The 18,014-nt window shown below is 41.5% G+C and overlaps 1 protein-coding gene across 1 annotated transcript; it reads left to right on the top strand.

The window, feature by feature from the left end:
• The first annotated feature begins 218 nt into the window (after positions 1 to 218).
• On the top strand, positions 219 to 17,692 carry FKTN (fukutin). Its single transcript, XM_027722885.2, has 9 exons — positions 219 to 406; positions 1,702 to 1,761; positions 3,877 to 4,080; positions 5,505 to 5,782; positions 6,821 to 6,953; positions 8,592 to 8,721; positions 9,834 to 9,967; positions 10,577 to 10,704; positions 15,328 to 17,692. Exons 1-9 carry the CDS (start codon positions 239 to 241, stop codon positions 15,539 to 15,541), a joined length of 1,449 nt encoding a protein of 482 aa, XP_027578686.1. The 5' UTR covers positions 219 to 238; the 3' UTR covers positions 15,542 to 17,692.
• The last annotated feature ends 322 nt before the right edge of the window (positions 17,693 to 18,014 follow it).

An 18,014-nucleotide genomic window follows, 5' to 3' on the forward strand; every position in this document is an offset into this window, starting at 1 on the left:
GATGGAGCGGGGCGGGGGGAGAAGGGCGGTGGTCGCAGGGCAGGGGGGCGTGCGTGTGTGACACGATGTTTTGTACTAATACAGAAATCCTAGAACCTCCATGTGCCTCCGTTCTCTTTTTTTTATCCGGGGCGTGTTTGGGGGGGTTTTGGGGTGGTGGTTGGGGGAGCTTTACGACGGCGAGAGGAGGCGGCTTTACGACGTGTCACGAGGCTTTGCGGCGGGGGCGCCTTACGGCATGAAGCCGCTGTGCGGTGAGGGCAGCCGGGCAGGCGGGTTCCGAGCGCTCCAGGGGCTCCCAATGCAGAAAATCAACAGGAACGCGGTGCTGGCGCTCCTGTCGCTGGCCAGCCTCGTGTTCCTGCTCTTCCAGCTCTGCTACTACAAGTTCTACCTGTCGCAGAAGGTAAGGAAGCGCTGCCTCGGGCGTCAGTGGGTGGTCACTGCCGTCGTCGAGGGGCTTTGTGGGCGTTGATCCCGCCCCCTTCCCCCCACCCCCCCCGTAATTCCCTGGGGCGGCTCGAAGTTCCCGCAGTGTGGGCGAGGAGACAGTGTCTGGTAGCAGGGGTACAGTCAGGTTTCGGTTGTCAGCCCATTATCCAAGTCACTGTGTCATCCAGGGGCATCCCATGGGAATGGTGCTCGAGCGCTAAGCCGCCACGGGTTTTAAGTCTCAACTCTTGTTCGAAGACTTTTATATGAAAACTGAAGTCAAACCAGGACCCTTGGTTGGTCACCTGTTGGCCACAGGTTTTTCAACACTGGTGTCCTGGACAGAAAACCCAACGTTTTCTGCAGTTTCAGTGCTTTGTGTCTCAGTGTTCATAATTTTCTCCATATTACAGATTAAGTCCTGTTCTTATACCAGGAATGCTTTTTATACCTGCTTTTTTATACCGGGAATGCTTTTTATACCTGCTTTTTATACCTGGAATGCTCAGGCGAGTGATTTTCTTGTAACAGAAAGAGTTCATTATTACTGTAAATTAGGTAAATGTTACTGTAAATTAATTACTCAGGTGTTTTCATAGTTTACAGTTGCAACAGAGGAACTCTTTTTATTTTTACAGAAGAACTGTGTGGGTATCAAGTTTCCTGACTTTGGGGTTTGTTGTTTTTTTTTTCCTTAATTAATTAATGCAGGCAGTTTTTGGTGCCAGGTGGTACTGCAACCTTTGACTTCTTTCTTCAGTTTCTGATGGTTAAACGTCAAGGCCATGAATGAGAAATTCTTCCTACTTTTGAAAAGCTTAAAAGCCGAGCCACAAGCTGCCCTGACCTTTATCTTTAGGATTAAATTGTCTAGAATTACACCTGGAAAGACTGAGGCACAGTCCTGCTGTCTCTCTCCCCCAGTGGTATTTGCCTGGTAGTGTTTGTCATCTCCCTATTTTATGTTTACTGGCATACTGACTTGGAAACCTGAGGCCTCATCACACAATCCCTACATGTCTGGAGGTCCCCGAGGCTTGTGTTGTACTTCTAAATATACCAATCCAGGGAAGTTGTTTATGATTTCACATTCAGTGCTGTACTTGAGTGACCAGAGGCAAAACCACAGCTATAACTCTAAAGTGCTTACTTGGATAAATGTCCATGAATGTCTTTTTAAGGAATCCTAAGCAAGGATTCAGCTGAAACTTTGGGTTTTTTTCTCATCTTTCTCTCTCCTCCTCCCTATCTTTTTTTTTTTTTTACTAGAATGGAGCAACTTTTTCCAAAGTCAGAGGAAGCCAGTCAGGCCAGGACAGCACTAGATGGGTATGTACATGCCATTGGTTCATACAGCTCTTCCCCAGGTCTCATCAAGAACTCACATGGAATTGCAAACTCAGGGTCCAAGTCTCTTCCCTCTTGATATAGTTCTATATAATAATAATAATAATATAAACAATTTCAGTCCTCATAACCCAATGCCAGGGATGCCATTAGGTACTTGAAATGAGATTTTTTTGTTGTTGTTGTTGCTGTGTCCTGCTTAACGTTTGCAGGATTGAGCACAGCCAACACATCACCTCACCCTTGGGGTGGAATGGGAAGCTCAGTTATCATATTTGTACTTAGGATTTGTTTGGAAACACTCTTACAGAAGTCTTTTAACTGATCTCCCAGTGGAAAAACAGAATAGATGGATAAAGGGAAGGATGTGCTGGGAGCTGGCTGCCTTTCAGTCCAAATGCAACATGATAATGTTGCTAGTTAGCAAAATAGCCATTTAAAGGCCCTGTTTCTGCTGAGCAAGAGGGAAGGTGCTCCAGTTAAGAGCTCCTCCTGGACATAATCCAGACCAGCTGCTCCATGGGCTGCTTGCTTGTGCCAGGAATGTCTCACCGTTCTTGGAGATGACATCCCTTGGTGTTGGGTGTCACAGTCAGCTCCCAGTCTGTGGGCAGCGTTATCCTCAAGGTTTAACTGGCTCTTAGCACATCATCAGTGACACAGCAGAATGTTCCACGGTCCTGCCAGGGACCCACTGCTTTCTCCAGGGCCAGTGGAGAAAGTGGCCACATCAGTGATGTGTCCAGAATACTCTGTTTCAATGTGTTTCTCTTGATGGCTTGACATCAAGGCCATCTCTTTCTACCAGCTATTTAAGTTTCAACTGAAAGCATCTGTTTTCCTAGAGAAGTGACGGCGTAAGGGAGGAGAAGTAGACACTTTTGCGCAGATTTGCTTCCTGTCATAAGTCTTATCTGCCAGTTCTAGTTACAGGTATATTGTGAGCACATCGATTACCTTTTAGCTCCATGTAACTGAAATCACTAAGAGGGTGGCCTTGCTTCTGCCTGTACCACACAGGTAGTGCTGCTGCCAAAACTCTGTTGGTCACCCACATCCTGTCCTTGTGTTTTCACATCTCTCTGAAGCCAGAGCTTCTAAGCCATTAAGTTTAAACATTATAGTTGAATACATCAGCTACATTTTAAATAGTAAGATGACTATGACTGCTGTCAATGCCATCTGTGTGCCACAGACATTTAAATGAGCTTAGTTAAAATTCTCCACTGAGTCAAGTTAATAAATCGTCTCATCAGGCACAGAGATGGTACAGAGACTGGTACAGCTTTTAACCCCTTAGTACTTGCATCCTACCTTCTCAGTCAGTCCTCCCACATGTACAGCAGTCCTTGTACCTGAGGTCTGGGCTCCCTGTTTGGGATTGAATCAAAAGCCTTGGAAAAGTCCTGGTGTGAACAGTGTCCATGGCCTTTGCCTTGTGGTTATGTGCAGTGTGCCTTTGTCTGGCTTTCCCAGACACATCCTTGTCCTTTATGTGTTTGGATGGGACTTTACAGGAGCTGTTGCTCCAGAAGCTTCCTGGGGGTTGAGTTTAAGGTGACCAGAGTTCCCCAGATCCTCCTTTTTAAAGATGGCACAAGATGTGCCTTTTCTCAGAACAGCTCCTGATCACTAAGACCTTTAAAGATGTTGCAGAGAAACCTTGAAATTACAGCAGACAGCTCCCTCAGCAGCCACATATACATCACATCTCATTCTGTAATCTCTGGTTTATTCAAGTGCTTTCCAACTCAGTCTAGAGTTGGAAAAAATCTTGAGTTTAACCTAGAATTCTTTCTCTAGTCTAACACTCCAGAGCCGTAGAAAGTTCTAACTGAAACTGGGAGGTTTTTACTCTAGTCCTAGAGACCTGAAAAGCCTGAGAGCAGTCTGTTCTTATGAAAGAGAAAACTTCCATTTGCACAGTTTGTGGAAGTAAAATGTACACTCAGCAGATGTTATTAGGAGATAACATCTCCTTTCAGTGGTTTGAGTTTTCTTCTCTCTGTCAGAGTTTGAATGTTATATATATAATATTAGTGTTTAACATTGACCTCTGTATGCTTAAAGATGGTGTTTCTGTCCTCTGTCAAATAGCACGTTGTTAGGAAGTTCCTAGGCTTAATATCCAGCCATAATATTCCAGTGTATTTGATTGATCCTTTGATTCTGGGACTGGTTGATAAAGACATTGAGCAGATCAGAAGCTCTCCTGATGGCCCCAGTCCAGAATGCAAGTATTTCTGTGCTTCGAGAGACTTCACTACGTTTGCACTACTGGACAAAACATGGAAACACGAAGTAAGTGTCTATCTGCAGTACACATTTATGTAATGCATTCAGCTGTTCTGTGATGCTGTGACATAGTACTTTCCTGTTTGTATGAAAGCGTCTGAATTCATTTTGTAGTAATATTTTAGGCAGAGGAAACTTTGTTTTAAAGTAAAAGTTATCCAGGTACTAGCCTGGATGCATTAAGGGTCATTTACAGAGAGCTTGAAGTTCTTAGAATATTCATAAACACTTGCAATAAGAGGCCACACAAAAAGAAAAGAAAAAAGATCTGTTAGAAAGGAAGAAGGACGACCTTAAGTCTGTGATGTAGGTGCAGCTGTTATAAATCTGGAGTTTGGGGATTTGTCAAGGAGGAAATGCAGGTATTGATGTGACAAGACTGTAAAGATGATCGTAGTCTGCTGGTTTACATTTCTTTTAGTACATCCTTGTACTTAGTACCATTTCACTTAAATCATTGGTACCTCTGCTTCTCTTTGGTGTTAGGAGTTTTTTTTTATTGGATGTGTTACAAATAGAGATGTAGTTCGTGATGAAGGACAAAATTGAATCTAAGATTATCTCATCAATTAAGTCTAATCTGGAAATATTTATTAGATTTAATTTGTACAGACTAAAGATACCATTGACAAACTGCTTTTTGCTTTTTTTTTTTTTTAAATAGAAAAAGCAGGAGACAGAAATGGTCTGTTACTATTTCACTGAAGAACTCAAGAGTAGTGTCACTCTGAACTTGATTAGCAGTTGTTTTACCCATGACTGTAAAGGAATAAGTTTGTGTGGCAGCACACTGATATAAATCCATCTCCCCATTCCTTTGTGGTTCACTGATATCTGTAGCATCCAGAAGAGAAACTGATAATGCTTATATAAAACATTTCAAGGAAGGGCAATTGGAAGGATTTTCAGATGCTGATTGGCCCTTTTCTTATCAGCCGGAGTTTCTTTCCCTTTTTCTATGGAAATATGAAACCCTGTTACCTAGTGCAGTGTTCTGTGTTTGGTGAGATTCAGACAAATATTTATTTGCTTTATAAAAGAAGATTTTGCAGTAGTATTTTTTGTATTAGTGGTGTTGTTATTCAAGGACTTAAGAACACCAAGTTTGGCAGAAGAGTAATTGTAGAGAATGGTTTGAGAATGCAGCGAAGGGTGCTATGGCAAGGAGCAAACCTAGTCCAGGCATGGCTTACAATGTTTATTTGTTGTTTTACTGAATAGTTTGAAGGACAAAATTTAAGGAAATAAGGTGGTTGGAGTTGCTTGTGGCTGTTGATCTTCATCTTAGAAATTTTCAATTCATTTGTGCTTAAGTCTGATAAAAAAATGAAAATGGGTAATAATGTCAGTTAATAGTAAGCAATTTAGCATTCAGTGTTTATTTTTCTAATCTTCAACCTACCCCAGCTCCTGCCTCTCTCGTTTTTTAGGTGGGTCTTTTTAGAACTGCTGAGAAAATGGGGTTCCAGTGGCTAAAGATTATAAACAAGGACCCCCGCTTGGATGGGATGGATGACCTGTCTGGAATGGAAATTCCCTTGCACTACATATTCAAGCTTGCATCTCATGCCATTCACCTGGTGGTCTTCTATGAGAGAAGTGGAAATTACCTGTGGCATGGACCCCTGAGGCTCAAGCAGCACATGGACAGAAAGTTTGTACCTTTCCGGAAACTCCACTTTGGTCGCTACCCTGGAGCGTATGAGAAGTGAGTTTGGAAGAGGGGAAGTAAAAAGCCATAATAACACTTCCAAAATAACTTCTGTGTATAAAACTACACTCTTTCCTGGAGCCAGGTTGTAAAACTTACCTCATGTGTAATTCAGAACCATAAAGTGGAGGTAAAATAAGATATGGAGGTAAATCCAATTCTGATTTACCTGAAAACAAGAGCTTCACACTATTCATAAATTAAGAGCTACATTTTAGAGCAAGTTGCTCTGCAGCCAGATTGAAGCAGACAGAAAGGTGAGAAAAGTAAGAGCAGTCATGACTGAGGTACCAGAGGATCTTCTGCTATGGTCAGTGGTTTACCATTTATATATTTAGAAGTTTGAAATCTTTTGATAGCCATCTGTGCTATCAACACAGGGGTGAAGTAGAAGTGGCAAAAAATTTATTATAGATAGATATATTATATAGATATCACAGTGTATCCAAAAGTTGAGTGTGGGTATGGGACATTAAATGAAAAGGGGAAACAACAGAAATCCATTCAGGAACAGTCTAAATAATCCGTGGTAAAAAAATTGAATAAAGAGAGGTGACATTCGTACCATAAAGACATGTGCCAACCACTGGATCTAATTCATGCTCTTAATGTTCTGAGGGGATTCTTTTCTAATTTTTAAAAGCAAATAGCCTTAAAGTACAGGGTAAAATTTGGTTCTTAAGTGCATCCCACACTTAGACAACTAACCAAATAGCCTGAATTTTCAAATGCACTAAACATTTCTGAACAAATTCAGTGCAAGTTGTGAGTCAGTAAAGGAATCAGTGATCTGACAAATTAACTATGGGCTTGTAGGCATAGAAATTCTTTTTAAACAATATTTTTGAAGGGTATGGGGAATTTGTTGAAGCTCATGTTGCCTTTTTTTTAATATAGTTGGGTTTGGTTGCGTTTGGACAAAGGAACCACTGCCTGTAGTGTGCATTAAGATTTTAACTGGAGTTAGAGGAAGAAGCGCCTTGTGGTTTTTAAGGGAATTAAATGGGGTAATGTGTTATCTTCCTTTCCCTGCAGACCAGAACTTCTGCATGTTTTCATCGATGACTTAAAAGTTCAAATCCCAAAAAATCCGTCCAGTTTTCTAGAGGAGATGTCACACTCTAGATTCCTTGAATGTAGGTACAGAGAAGCTCGGGCTTTCTTGCAGGTTAGTGGTAATCAGGTTGTGTCTCTAGGATGTAATGTGTGTTCTCACTGATTGATTCAAACCTAGGAACAGTTTACTGTTTGCCTGAATGGGACTGTTTGCATACCTAAAGCTTAAACACAGACCCTGATTCTCATTCCACAGAGTTTAAGTGGTAATAAAATCAAAACTTTACCTAAAGATTATGAGGGAACCAACATGTCCATAGTTCTCACACTGTTACTGTTAAATAGGTCTCATGTAAATAAGAGTAACATCTTGTGTATCTTTGTGGCTGAAAACTTTTCTTATGGCAATTCTCAAAGTTTTGTGTAGTGTTTCACTTTACATTTTTTGAACTATGTGCTGCAGTTTCATGTTCTTCATTTGGCTCATTTGAAATGGTATATTTATTCCAAAGTGACTTATTTCATTGCTTTTTTGACTATGTAAGCTAATGGGTTTACCACTATTTAGAGCATTATATTACTAGCTGATTTAGTACATAGTAGAAAAGTTTCTGCTGCAGTCTGGGCAGCATTTTGTCCTTGTAACTTGAAAGGGGACACGAGTTATAAAGTGATCAAGAGTTAATTAATTAAGACAATTAAACAATTAAGACTGTGGAGGCAGAATCAGGTCACTGAATCTGAGCCATCTCTGAGTTCATGAAAGGGGAAAAAAGGACAGTGGAGGCTCCATTCTTCAGTCCTTTATGTCTTGGGGAAAGGGAGCATTTTTGTTCAGTCTAATGGGCTGTAGTTTCCTGTACATGTAGCAGGACAGTCACTTTACCCCAGGGTGTGTTGTCACTTCTCATGTGAAAGGCAGGAAGGTCTATTCCCCTTCAGCTCTGGAGCCTCCAGGCAATATTCACCTCCAGGCAGAGAAAATGTGGCTTTGAATGTTTATTGAACTTTGCTGGAGTTTGAATACTGAGATAAGCAGGTGGCACCTGTTTAGAAAATATTCATTTCAGCCGTTTGTTGCCCAAGAGCTCTTCAAGAAATCAGCCATGAGGCTGAGTGGTGTGTAGTGCCTTTGTTATACTTGGTGACATTTGCCCAGCCTGCCGTTGTGATTTTGGCTTTGCACTGACAAAGTGCTGATTTTTGACTTTGCAGATCCTGCCACAGGTGTGGCTGGAAGATGTTCAGGGATTTGTGTTCATGGTGTTTACTCCGTGGCCGTTTTTCCTTAACATTGAACATCCAGTTTTAACACTTGGTGGCGCCAGATAAACTAATCACGGAGTCCTGGAGGTTGGAAAAGCCTTAATGTGCCGAAGGGGACTGATTCTGGCCCTCTCTTCCCCCGGGGCTCAGGTTATTGACTTCAGCATGTGCAGAACGAGGGCTCATCCATGTTGCTGCAAAATGATGAGAATCAGTGTCTAATATGTATTTTCTTAACCTACTCTACTGTGAATTTGCATTCTGCTGGTTTGGAAATACTGAAGGTTGAGGTTCCAGAGTTTAAATTTAAACTTGCCATTTCAGTGCATGGTCTCAAACTGGACTGCATATGTAAAACCAGATACTAGCCCAGATATTAGATAAGTAAATTTTTTAAAGTAATTTTTCCTTGGGACACTAAAAAGAATGAAGGGACATGTTTGCTCTCTGACAATAACTTTCGTACTCTTCCTTTGCCTTCCAGTTGTATCCTGATGATGCCTCTCTTGATGCAGTGGAATTCAGAATAAAAGCAAAATCCTTGCTTCACCTGGCTGCCCTGACACTCAATAACTTGGGAGTAAAGTTCTGGCTGAGCAGTGGAACATGCCTTGGTAAAACATTTGTGTTGTGTTGCATTTTTAATCTCATCTGAAATTTTCAACATTTCATCCTCCATTACTTGTGATGTCAGCAGATGCCAAATGTACTGGGTTGGAAGGTAATATGTGGCATTAGCTGTATTGAAATAGGCCTTTTTGCTCTGGACAAAATGCTTTCTTTAGAAACCTGAGCCCTGGAGATGCTGGGCAAATTTCCACTGAAGTATTTAATTTTGACAGTTATCTTTGTTGTGTTCATCACTGCTAGAAAGTAATCAACAGTTCCCTAATTTGTGTGACTTGGAATTTACTGAAATGCTGGTGGGGAAACCCAGTGACGGACACATATTTCTGCTGTACATGTAGACTTGCCTGATTTTTCTCCCCATCCAATTTAATGCATATCACTGACTTTTAAAACATAGTTCATGTTTATTTATTTTTAAAAACCATCTTCTAATACAATGTGAGCCTATTAGAGTAGGTAATGCAAGCTTTCAGTTCTACTGAACATGGAAGTAGTACCTTATCCCTGGTGAGGATTCTTTTGTTACTGAAACAGTATGTGAAAACTTGTGTGTGCACATTTGACTTGTATTTTTTAATCCTGGGGAATATAATTTTCTGAATGAAGTTACTAAAAGCTCCCTTAATGAAACAGGCAAAAGGGTGTCCCACTTCTTGTCTTTCTCTTTTGCAGTGGTGATTGGAAGATGATTAACATCTTGGATGCTCTATAAAACAATGGTTGCAAATCAGAAGCACAGCTCTTGCCCTGTAGCTGTTCATTGCTGATTAGATTTGGGTCCAGATAAAGAATATTTTTTTCTATAAAGACATTTAGATTAGAAAAATGAAGATATTTTATCTTTGAAAGAGTTAGTGCTTTCTCTCTCATTCTTGGCTTTCTGGGGGGAAAGAGCTGTGACTGCAAGTGCAGTAACATTTGTTTTCTTTGTGGTTCATTTCAAACTAGAGAAAGGCAGAAGTCTTGTTTATGGCCTCAATCAAAGACTTCTGCCTGGTGACCTCATGGCAATTCATTTTTATGTTGCTTTTGTTCTACTGAATTCATGTTCCTCAATTAAACTTAATTTTTTTCTGGTTTATTTTCTCCCCCTTAGGCTGGTATAGACAGTGCAATATCATTCCTCACAGCAAAGATGTGGATTTGGGAATCTTTATAAGGGACTACAAAGCAGAAATCATTCCAGCCTTTCAGAAGGCAGGATTGCCACTGAAGCACAAATTTGGCAAGGTACAGAGATAATGAACACTTTACTTCATGTAGGTTTGTAAGTTTGAGTACAGTTGCAGATCACTTGTGTAGAAGTGGGTGTCTGAAATCTCGTCATCAGATGCTTACTTCAGTAGGGTTTTACCTAAACAAAGAATTGCTGATTTTTGTGTGTTCTCTTGGACTATGTGTGAGAAAATACCCTTCTTAATAGCTTCAGCTTTGGGTGGTCTGAATTTCACCTCAGAAGTGTTTAATGAGTTTTAAAGGGGTCTCATCTGTGTCAATGGTGCTGAGGAAACATAAAGCAGAATTTAGTCCCTGAGATTGGATGGGCCTTGTCATATTGGGAGGATTGGCACTGAGATTATTTTGCTTGTAGCAGAAGGCAAGGAGATGGTGCTGAAGCTTTTGGAGCTAAAGGGAAGAAAGGGAAGGTAGCTCCACTGAGGTGCAAAGAAATTTCTAAGGTTCTTAAGGCATTAAAAAATGGCACAATTAGTGTGTTTTCTTCACTTAGGATAGGAGTCACCCTGTATATCTGATGAAAATAATTTTGTTTTCTGACCTGCTGATGAAAGTTGCCTTGTATTTTTATGTGTATATACATTGTGTATTTTTGTCTTGCAGGTGGAAGACAGCTTGGAACTCTCTTTCCAGGGAGAAGAGGATGTGAAACTTGATGTTTTTTTCTTCTATGAAGAGGAGGACCACATATGGAATGGAGGAACTCAGGCCAAATCGGGCAAGAAATTTAAGTAAGAACTGGATTTGTACCACTGATAGGAAAGAAATTGAAGTTACTGTTTAGTGTTGGCATTTTTTGTGTTGTGGAGATTTTGCACTCTGAGACCAGGGTACTAGAAAGAGAACAGTCCTGTGCTTTACTAGAGAGGTGCTGGGCTCGGGAAATCCAAAGCAGTGCTGGCATATCATGTATCAGGCAGATCTTATCTGACTGTGACAAGCTCCAAAGTTACATAAACACCAAGATGAGAAAGAAATCTCTAAAACACAAATCAATTTTGCAGTAGAAAATGAATCCTTAGGCAACTATCGTAACGAGGAGACATGGCAAAAAAACCTCAACTGTCCTTGCAAAGTAAACCCCATAATTTGGAATTTTAAGGTAATGATTTGGAATACTTTATTGACTGTAGTGTTGTGACAGCAATGCACATGACTACTTATTGTTCATGTTGTGAAAATGGAATTTTGAATAGGATCCTGGTTTCATACCCTTCAGTATTAAATGAGCAACAGCTTCCTAATCTAGTCAGCAAACTGAATATACGTTTTCTTAGTTAAATTTGTTTCTTTCCATCACCCACCTTCACTAAGAAGGAGACAGTTGCAGACTAATTTAAAACCTTGCTGACTTCTGTAGGATTTCTGTAGGATTATCATAGAATCATAGAATCAGCTGGGTTGGAAGGGACCTCTGAGATCATCAAGTCCAACCCTTGATCCACTACCACTGTGGTTACTAGACCATGGCACTAAGTGCCACATCCAGTCTCATCTTAAAAACCTCCAGGGACGGAGAATCCACCACTTCCCTGGGCAGCCCATTCCAATGCCTGATTACCCTCTCTGTAAAGAATTTCTTCCTAATATCCAACCTAAACCTCCCCTGGCACAGTTTAAGACCGTGCCCTCTTGTCTCCCTGATAGCTGCCTCGGAGAAGAGACCAACCCCCACCTGGCTACAACCTCCTTTCAGGGAGTTGTAGAGAGTGAGGAGGTCTCCCCTGAGCCTCCTCTTCTCCAGGCTGAACAACCCCAGCTCCCTCAGCCTCTCCTCACAGGACTTGTGCTCCAATCCCTTCACCAGCCTTGTTGTTCTTCTCTGGACCTGCTCCAGCACCTCAATATCCTTCCTGAACTGAGGGGCCCAGAGCTGGACACAGCACTCCAGGTGTGGCCTCACCAGCGCTGAGTACAGGGGAAGAATCACTTCCCCGGTCCTGCTGGCCACACTGTTCCTGATCCAGGCCAGGATGCCCTTGGCCTTCTTGGCCACCTGGGCACACTGCTGGCTCATGTTTGGCTTCCTGTCAATCCAAACTCCCAACTCCATTTCTGCCTGGTTGCTCTCCAGCCACTCTGTGCCCAGCCTGTAGCGCTGCATGGGGTTGTTGTGGCCAAAGTGCAGGACCCAGCACTTGGCCTTGTTGCACCTCATCCCACTGGAGTCAGACCATCTCTCCAGCTTGTCCAGGTCCCTCTGCAGAGCCCTCCTGCCTTCCAGCTGATCGACACTCCCCCCCAACTTAGTGTCATCTGCAAATTTGCTGATGGTCGATTCAGTCCCTTCATCTAAATCATCCATAAAGATATTCAACAGGACTGGTCCCAACACTGATCCCTGGGGGACACCACTAGTGACCAGCTGCCAACTGGATGCAGCATCGTTCACCAGCACTCTCTGGGCTCAGCCCTGCAGCCAGTTCCTAACCCAGCACAGAGTGCCCCTGTCCAAGCCATGGGCTGCAGCTTTTCCAGGAGAATGCTGTGGGAGATGGTGTCAAAGGCCTTGGTGAAGTCCAGGTAGACACATCCACAGCCTTCCCCTCATCCAGCAGGCAGGTCACCTGATCATAAAAGGAGATCAGGTTGGTCAGACAGGACCTGTCCTTCCTAAACCCGTGTTGGCTGGGTCTGATCCCTTGTCCATCCTGGAGGTGCTGTGTGATTGCACTTAGGATGATCTGCTCCATCTTTTATATTTTGCCTGAACTGTATTTGCTTATATTTGTCTAATAGGAACTTAGTGAACACTGTGGCAGAACATCCAGTTGGTGATAGTGTCTGAGTCCTTGTCTTAGTTTCTTAATTCTTAAAGGTTACAAACGTGGCTTTCTAATTCAATAAGAACTAGATAATAAGTTTGCTTAGGCATAGGAGTGTAAGGAAGCCAACCCTCTAATTCTGAGCTAGTGCTTCTTAGTCTTAGTTTAATGAATACAGAAAAAGAGCAAGAAAACTGCTTGTTTACCATTATAAAGGCCCCGAGCCCTGACAGAACATAGCTGTTCAGAATTCTTAGCCAAATAATTCCAGTCTTTAGCCCTGTCAAAATTTTGGAGGAAGGTAAAGTGAGGAGGTCAGTCAAAAGAGAAGTGATTGTTTGGTCCTGCTGAATCCTAAATCCACTCTAACAATTTAAAGGAATCTCACTAGCTGATTATGTGATATCAGAAGACATATTGGTTGCTACTAGATCATCACACAGAAGGGTGGAATTTCTCTTCTAAGATATTTATGTTTTTAAACCTGAAATGTAAAAGATTTTCTCTTCAGAAAGCCAAATATTTGCGAAAGCATACTTTCTATACATCTTGCCACATGAAAGCGTGGAAAACTGCATCTTCTCTCATTTAGTCTCTAAAGTATCTTTTCATAGTCCATTTTAGTCTATTTCCTGGGAAAGCTGGTTTCCAAACCTCACAGCCTGTGTGTTTTGCACTCCCATGTACAGAAATACTTTCCCAGCATTGCAGACACAAACAGGGATGTGCATCTTCCTTATCTTGTCTTGGAGTTGCAGCAGTTGAGACCTCCTGTTTGTTGCATTCTCCAGCAGAGAATAAGTATCTACAAAAACTGACTCTGGGAATCAGATCTGTACTTTAGGCTTTAATCCTTAAAATGAGTTAATTCTGTAGGTTTTTAACTAAGAGGACTTTGTGTCTAATCCTTTCAGTGCTTTCATGTCCAAAGATTGATAAAACTGAAATTGGAAGAAAAAAAATTGTGAGTACTGTGTATGTACCAGAGCCTTGTCCCAGCAACTTGGCATGAGGAAATGGTGAGCAAGGATTCCAGCAGTATGAAGCAATACTGAAAAGCATTGTTTTTCTTCAGTCAGTGTAAACATCAGATTTTTAGTAATAGTTAAGTAATTATTTGGGTAAAAATTCCAACTGACTTTTTAATTTGCAGATTAGTTTATTTAAGTTACCTGTATGTTCTCCATAGAATTATTATTCAGAGCTTTCTATCTGGAGGATATATCATTTCAGTGGTTTGCTGATAACTTTTTTTTTTTTAATACATGTCCACTGATTTCTGACAAATTAATTATTTCCTGGGTTAGTAATAGCTGAAGAGAATCACAGAACAGATTGACTTGGAAGGGACCTTAAAGATCATTTCATTCCAACCCCCTGCCATGGGCAGGGACACCTTCCACCAGACCAGGTTGCTCCAAGCCCTGTCCAACCTGGCCTTGGACACTTCCAGGGATGGGGTAGCCACAGCTTCTCTGGGCAACCTGTGCCAGGGCCTCGCCACCCTCACAGGGAAGAATTTCTTCTTAATGTCTGATCTAATACTGCTTCTTTCAGTTCAAAACCATTCTCTGTTGTCCTATCCCTATATGCCCTTGTCAGAAGTCCCTCTCTGGCTCTCTCCTAAGCCCCTTTTAGGTGCTGTAGGGCTGCTTCAAGTTCTACCCGTAACCTCCTCCAGGCTGAATAACCCCAACTCTCTGAACCTGTCTTCATGCAAAATAGCTATTTGATGTTCACAAATCCAGTAATAAAGTTTGTTTACCTTATTTTCTCCTTAGTAGCTGGCATTCTTTTGCTTTTTTGTTTAGTTTAAAGTTAATCAGTAGTCTCTGGATATATATCCAGAAAATATTTGATCACTTTGTTCTTTCCCTCCACTTAAAGCATAAAGCAGAGTTATTTTCTGATACTGTTTCCTCAGAGCTTAGAAATAAAATTAACTTTATGCTTACAAGAACAAACATGGAGGGGGTGGTTCTAGTTCATGCAAATGCACAAATCTTTTAACTTTTTTTCAAAAGGACTAAGTACTTATGGTTTCATTTTAATCTGTGGAAAGGAGTTTTAAGTTCACTTTTTTATTTTGTGGAAGTCTTCAGAGCTTCAGAAGTGCAAGTTACCCTCTGCAGAAACAGTACATAGACTTTGGCATTTATTTGTTTAACACATCAACTCTGACACTGTGCTCCTATAGGGTGTCATCCTGATTAAACTCTGCAGTCTGCCTGTGAACTTCCACTGCTCTAAGTGTGTCTGGCCCTCTTGACACCTTTCTAAAGAGGGAACCGTTTAACCCCATTTGTAAGTGGAAAAACAGAGGGACCAAGTCATTTCCTATAGGTGGCAGAATGATATTGAAATAAACAGCAAAAGAATTAAGAATGCTCCTTCCTACACATGAGGCAGTTTCACCACTTACTGTTGATAACACCCTTGTCCTGTATGTGAATAATATTTCATAGATAAGAAGTTATGAAATAAGAGAAAAAATATTAGAATAAGCAGCTTGCTTTCTCCTTGAACTTACTTATTGAGAGGTTTATGTCAGTCTTCTGCCAGTGACTGTGTTCTTTTATTATGACACAGGTATTTCTTTCCAAAGTTCACTCTGTGCTGGACTGAGTTTGTAGAACTCAAGGTACATGTGCCCTGTGAAACCCTTCAGTATGTTGAAGCCAACTATGGCCCAGACTGGAAGGTTCCTATGAAGGTGTGGGACTGGAAGAGCTCCCCATCCAATGTGCAGGACAATGGTGTCTGGCCTGTCGACGAGTGGGATGATGTTATCCAGATCTACTGACCCCTGACTGCTGTCACAACATGCCTACTGCCCTCAGAACTGTCCACTTGTGATTCCCTGTTGCCCGAAGGCATCAACACCCGTTCCTTTTGTAACTTCTCATGTGTTTCCTAAGGAGACATTTACCTTCTTTTTGCTTAACAGGTATTTTTTCACCTTCACCATGCATTTTCCAGGTGGTTAAAGGAGAAGATGAAAGGCAGATGAAGAGAAGGGAAGCTGAAAGAAAAGCTGCACAAAGGAAATAGAGAAGAAATGTTATAGTATACAGGCAGTTGACTGTTTTAAGTGTAAACAGTGGCCAGGTGGCTTAGACTTTCCTGGGATCATCAAAACCTTCGCTGTTCACTTCTCAAGCTTCAGAGAGGGTTAAGATGGAAAAATCTCAGGTAAGCCCCTCTTTTTTCAAAGGAGATCTTGTGAATATTCATCTTCTAAACACTAGAGTTACAAGTACCTCAGATGTCCTTGATTTGAGACTGACACATTCCTACAATATGCAACAAGTTGCTCTTGGGAGTGGAGTGTTTCTGTTGCATAGAATCCGCATGGCCAACCTGCTTTACATGTAGGAGGTAACGGTGTAATACTAAATGAATGGATGGAGAAACTATCCACATTGGATGTCTTCCAATCTGCTTTTTTCTTTTTTAAGAACATGAAGTTGCATGCTGCTGGGATGTATTTCCCATGAAAAGAATAAAATTCTGGTTTTGACATCTCAGTTCCTATGTTCTCCCTGTGAAAGTTTTGACTGGGTTTCAGAAAATTAGAGCTATCCCTGCTTTCTTGCAAGTAGGTGGAAATGGGGGTTGTTTATAGTTTCCTGTTTCACATGGGCTTACAGAACAGAGGCCTCTGAGCACTGCAGATCTTCCCTCTCAGCATCAGCAGGACTGTGTACAAATACCAATTGCTTCATCAAATTTGCAGCAGCATAATTGAAAGTGAAGTGTCAGTGCAACATGAGGCTTTGGATGGGAAGAAAGTGGAAGCCTGACAGCTCTCTCCTGCTTCTGATTGTGCTTTTCCTTAATGAAGTGAGCTTTCTTCAGCAATTTGGAGGAGGATATTCACTTTTAAAGGAGTGTGTGTCCAAGTTTGTTCCAGTGCTGCTGTGCAGGGGACAACAAGGGCACTAGAGCTGCTTGTGAGTTACAACTACAGTACATGCTACAGACCCAGGAGTACTGGTGAATCAGTGCCAAGGCACTGGATGGCGCTCATGTTTACTTGCAGCAAACCTGTATCTGTTCATCTGCAGTTTCTAGCAGTGTCCAAAGTGTGTCCAGTTCTGGAGAGGTGGCATAGCCACAGCCCTGTGACAGTTTTACTGCTGCATTATTCCAGGTGCACTCTGGGGCTTCCCTGCTGTTGTCCTGGAGTGTGCTGCATGCTTTTTCCTGCCAGTCCCTTCAGTTCCAGTTTCTTCTGCCACTGGAGCTCCCAGAGTGAATTATTCAGCTTCTGGCAGCGACTTGTCATGACTGATGGCTCTTCGGTTGGTATGGTAACTTTGTTAGCTTTGCCTAATTAAGAAGAGAGAGATGTGAAATCCTGCTAACTTGGTAAACATTACATCGTATAAGGGATAATTTCTCAGGTAGAATTTTCTGTATTTTTTCCTTTAAGTGAAAAAAGCTAATGTTCTTACGGTTTTCATGTTCATAACTCTGTTGTCATGAACTTCTTTGTTTAATAACATGCAAAAAGCCTGTAAGTTTTTCAAGTGTGATGGATGCTTTAGAATGAAAGAAGAGATGCTGTCAGAAAATTATAATCCTGTCAAATTTTTGACTTTGTAGATGAAAAGACTAATGGAAAAAAAAACGCATGTCCCTGAAAGGGAAAATGTCTTGAACAGTTGATTATACCTGTAAGGTATTCTTCAGGTTAAACTATTTTCTCTTCAGAAGATACAAGTGTGTGTTTAACACTGATTAAAAGAAGAAGAGTCTAATTTGCAACTCAAGATGCTGTTTCATCCTTTGTTTTGTCATCTTGGGCAGCATTTACCACACTTCTTGCAGTTACTGTGACATAACGCACAGAGAAAAATTTTGAACTGTTTCTTACACTGCTTATTGACTGTCTGTCTTGAGCTTTTGTTTTTTAATAAAGATAACTTGGACACAACAAAGATATTTGGAATAAGGCAGGTGCCCATTTGTAGTAGAAAGGATCCTTCAACTGCACAAACAGATTGCACTTCTGCATGTCTCCTGTCATGCTTTATGCAGTTCCCTGACCGGAGATCTCCTGCTTGGACACAGATAGAGTCCCAAAGGGTGGTGTAAACATCATGGAACTGCTGCTGTTGGAAAGTTTGAGGTGCCAGCCTCACCATTCCCATAGAAACAACCAGATCTAGGCATGTTTCCTGTGAGGTTCTCCTGAATTGCCTCATCTGAAATTGATTCTTAATTCTATGTTACCTTCCTAACTTACTAACCACCTTCATTTTGAAAGTACT

The sequence above is a fragment of the Pipra filicauda genome, unplaced genomic scaffold (genome assembly GCF_003945595.2).
Source record: "Pipra filicauda isolate LSUMZ 115617 unplaced genomic scaffold, ASM394559v2 scaffold638_size211741_pilon, whole genome shotgun sequence".
Lineage (NCBI taxonomy): Eukaryota > Metazoa > Chordata > Aves > Passeriformes > Pipridae > Pipra > Pipra filicauda.

Excerpts from the sequence above, each read along its gene's own strand:
- FKTN (XM_027722885.2), top strand. The coding sequence starts at position 239 with ATGAAGCCGCTGTGCGGTGAGGGCAGCCGGGCAGGCGGGTTCCGAGCG. Across the intron at positions 5,783-6,820 it reads TACCCTGGAGCGTATGAGAA|ACCAGAACTTCTGCATGTTT; the intron begins GTGAGTTTGGAA and ends CTTTCCCTGCAG. Across the intron at positions 8,722-9,833 it reads GAGCAGTGGAACATGCCTTG|GCTGGTATAGACAGTGCAAT; the intron begins GTAAAACATTTG and ends TCTCCCCCTTAG.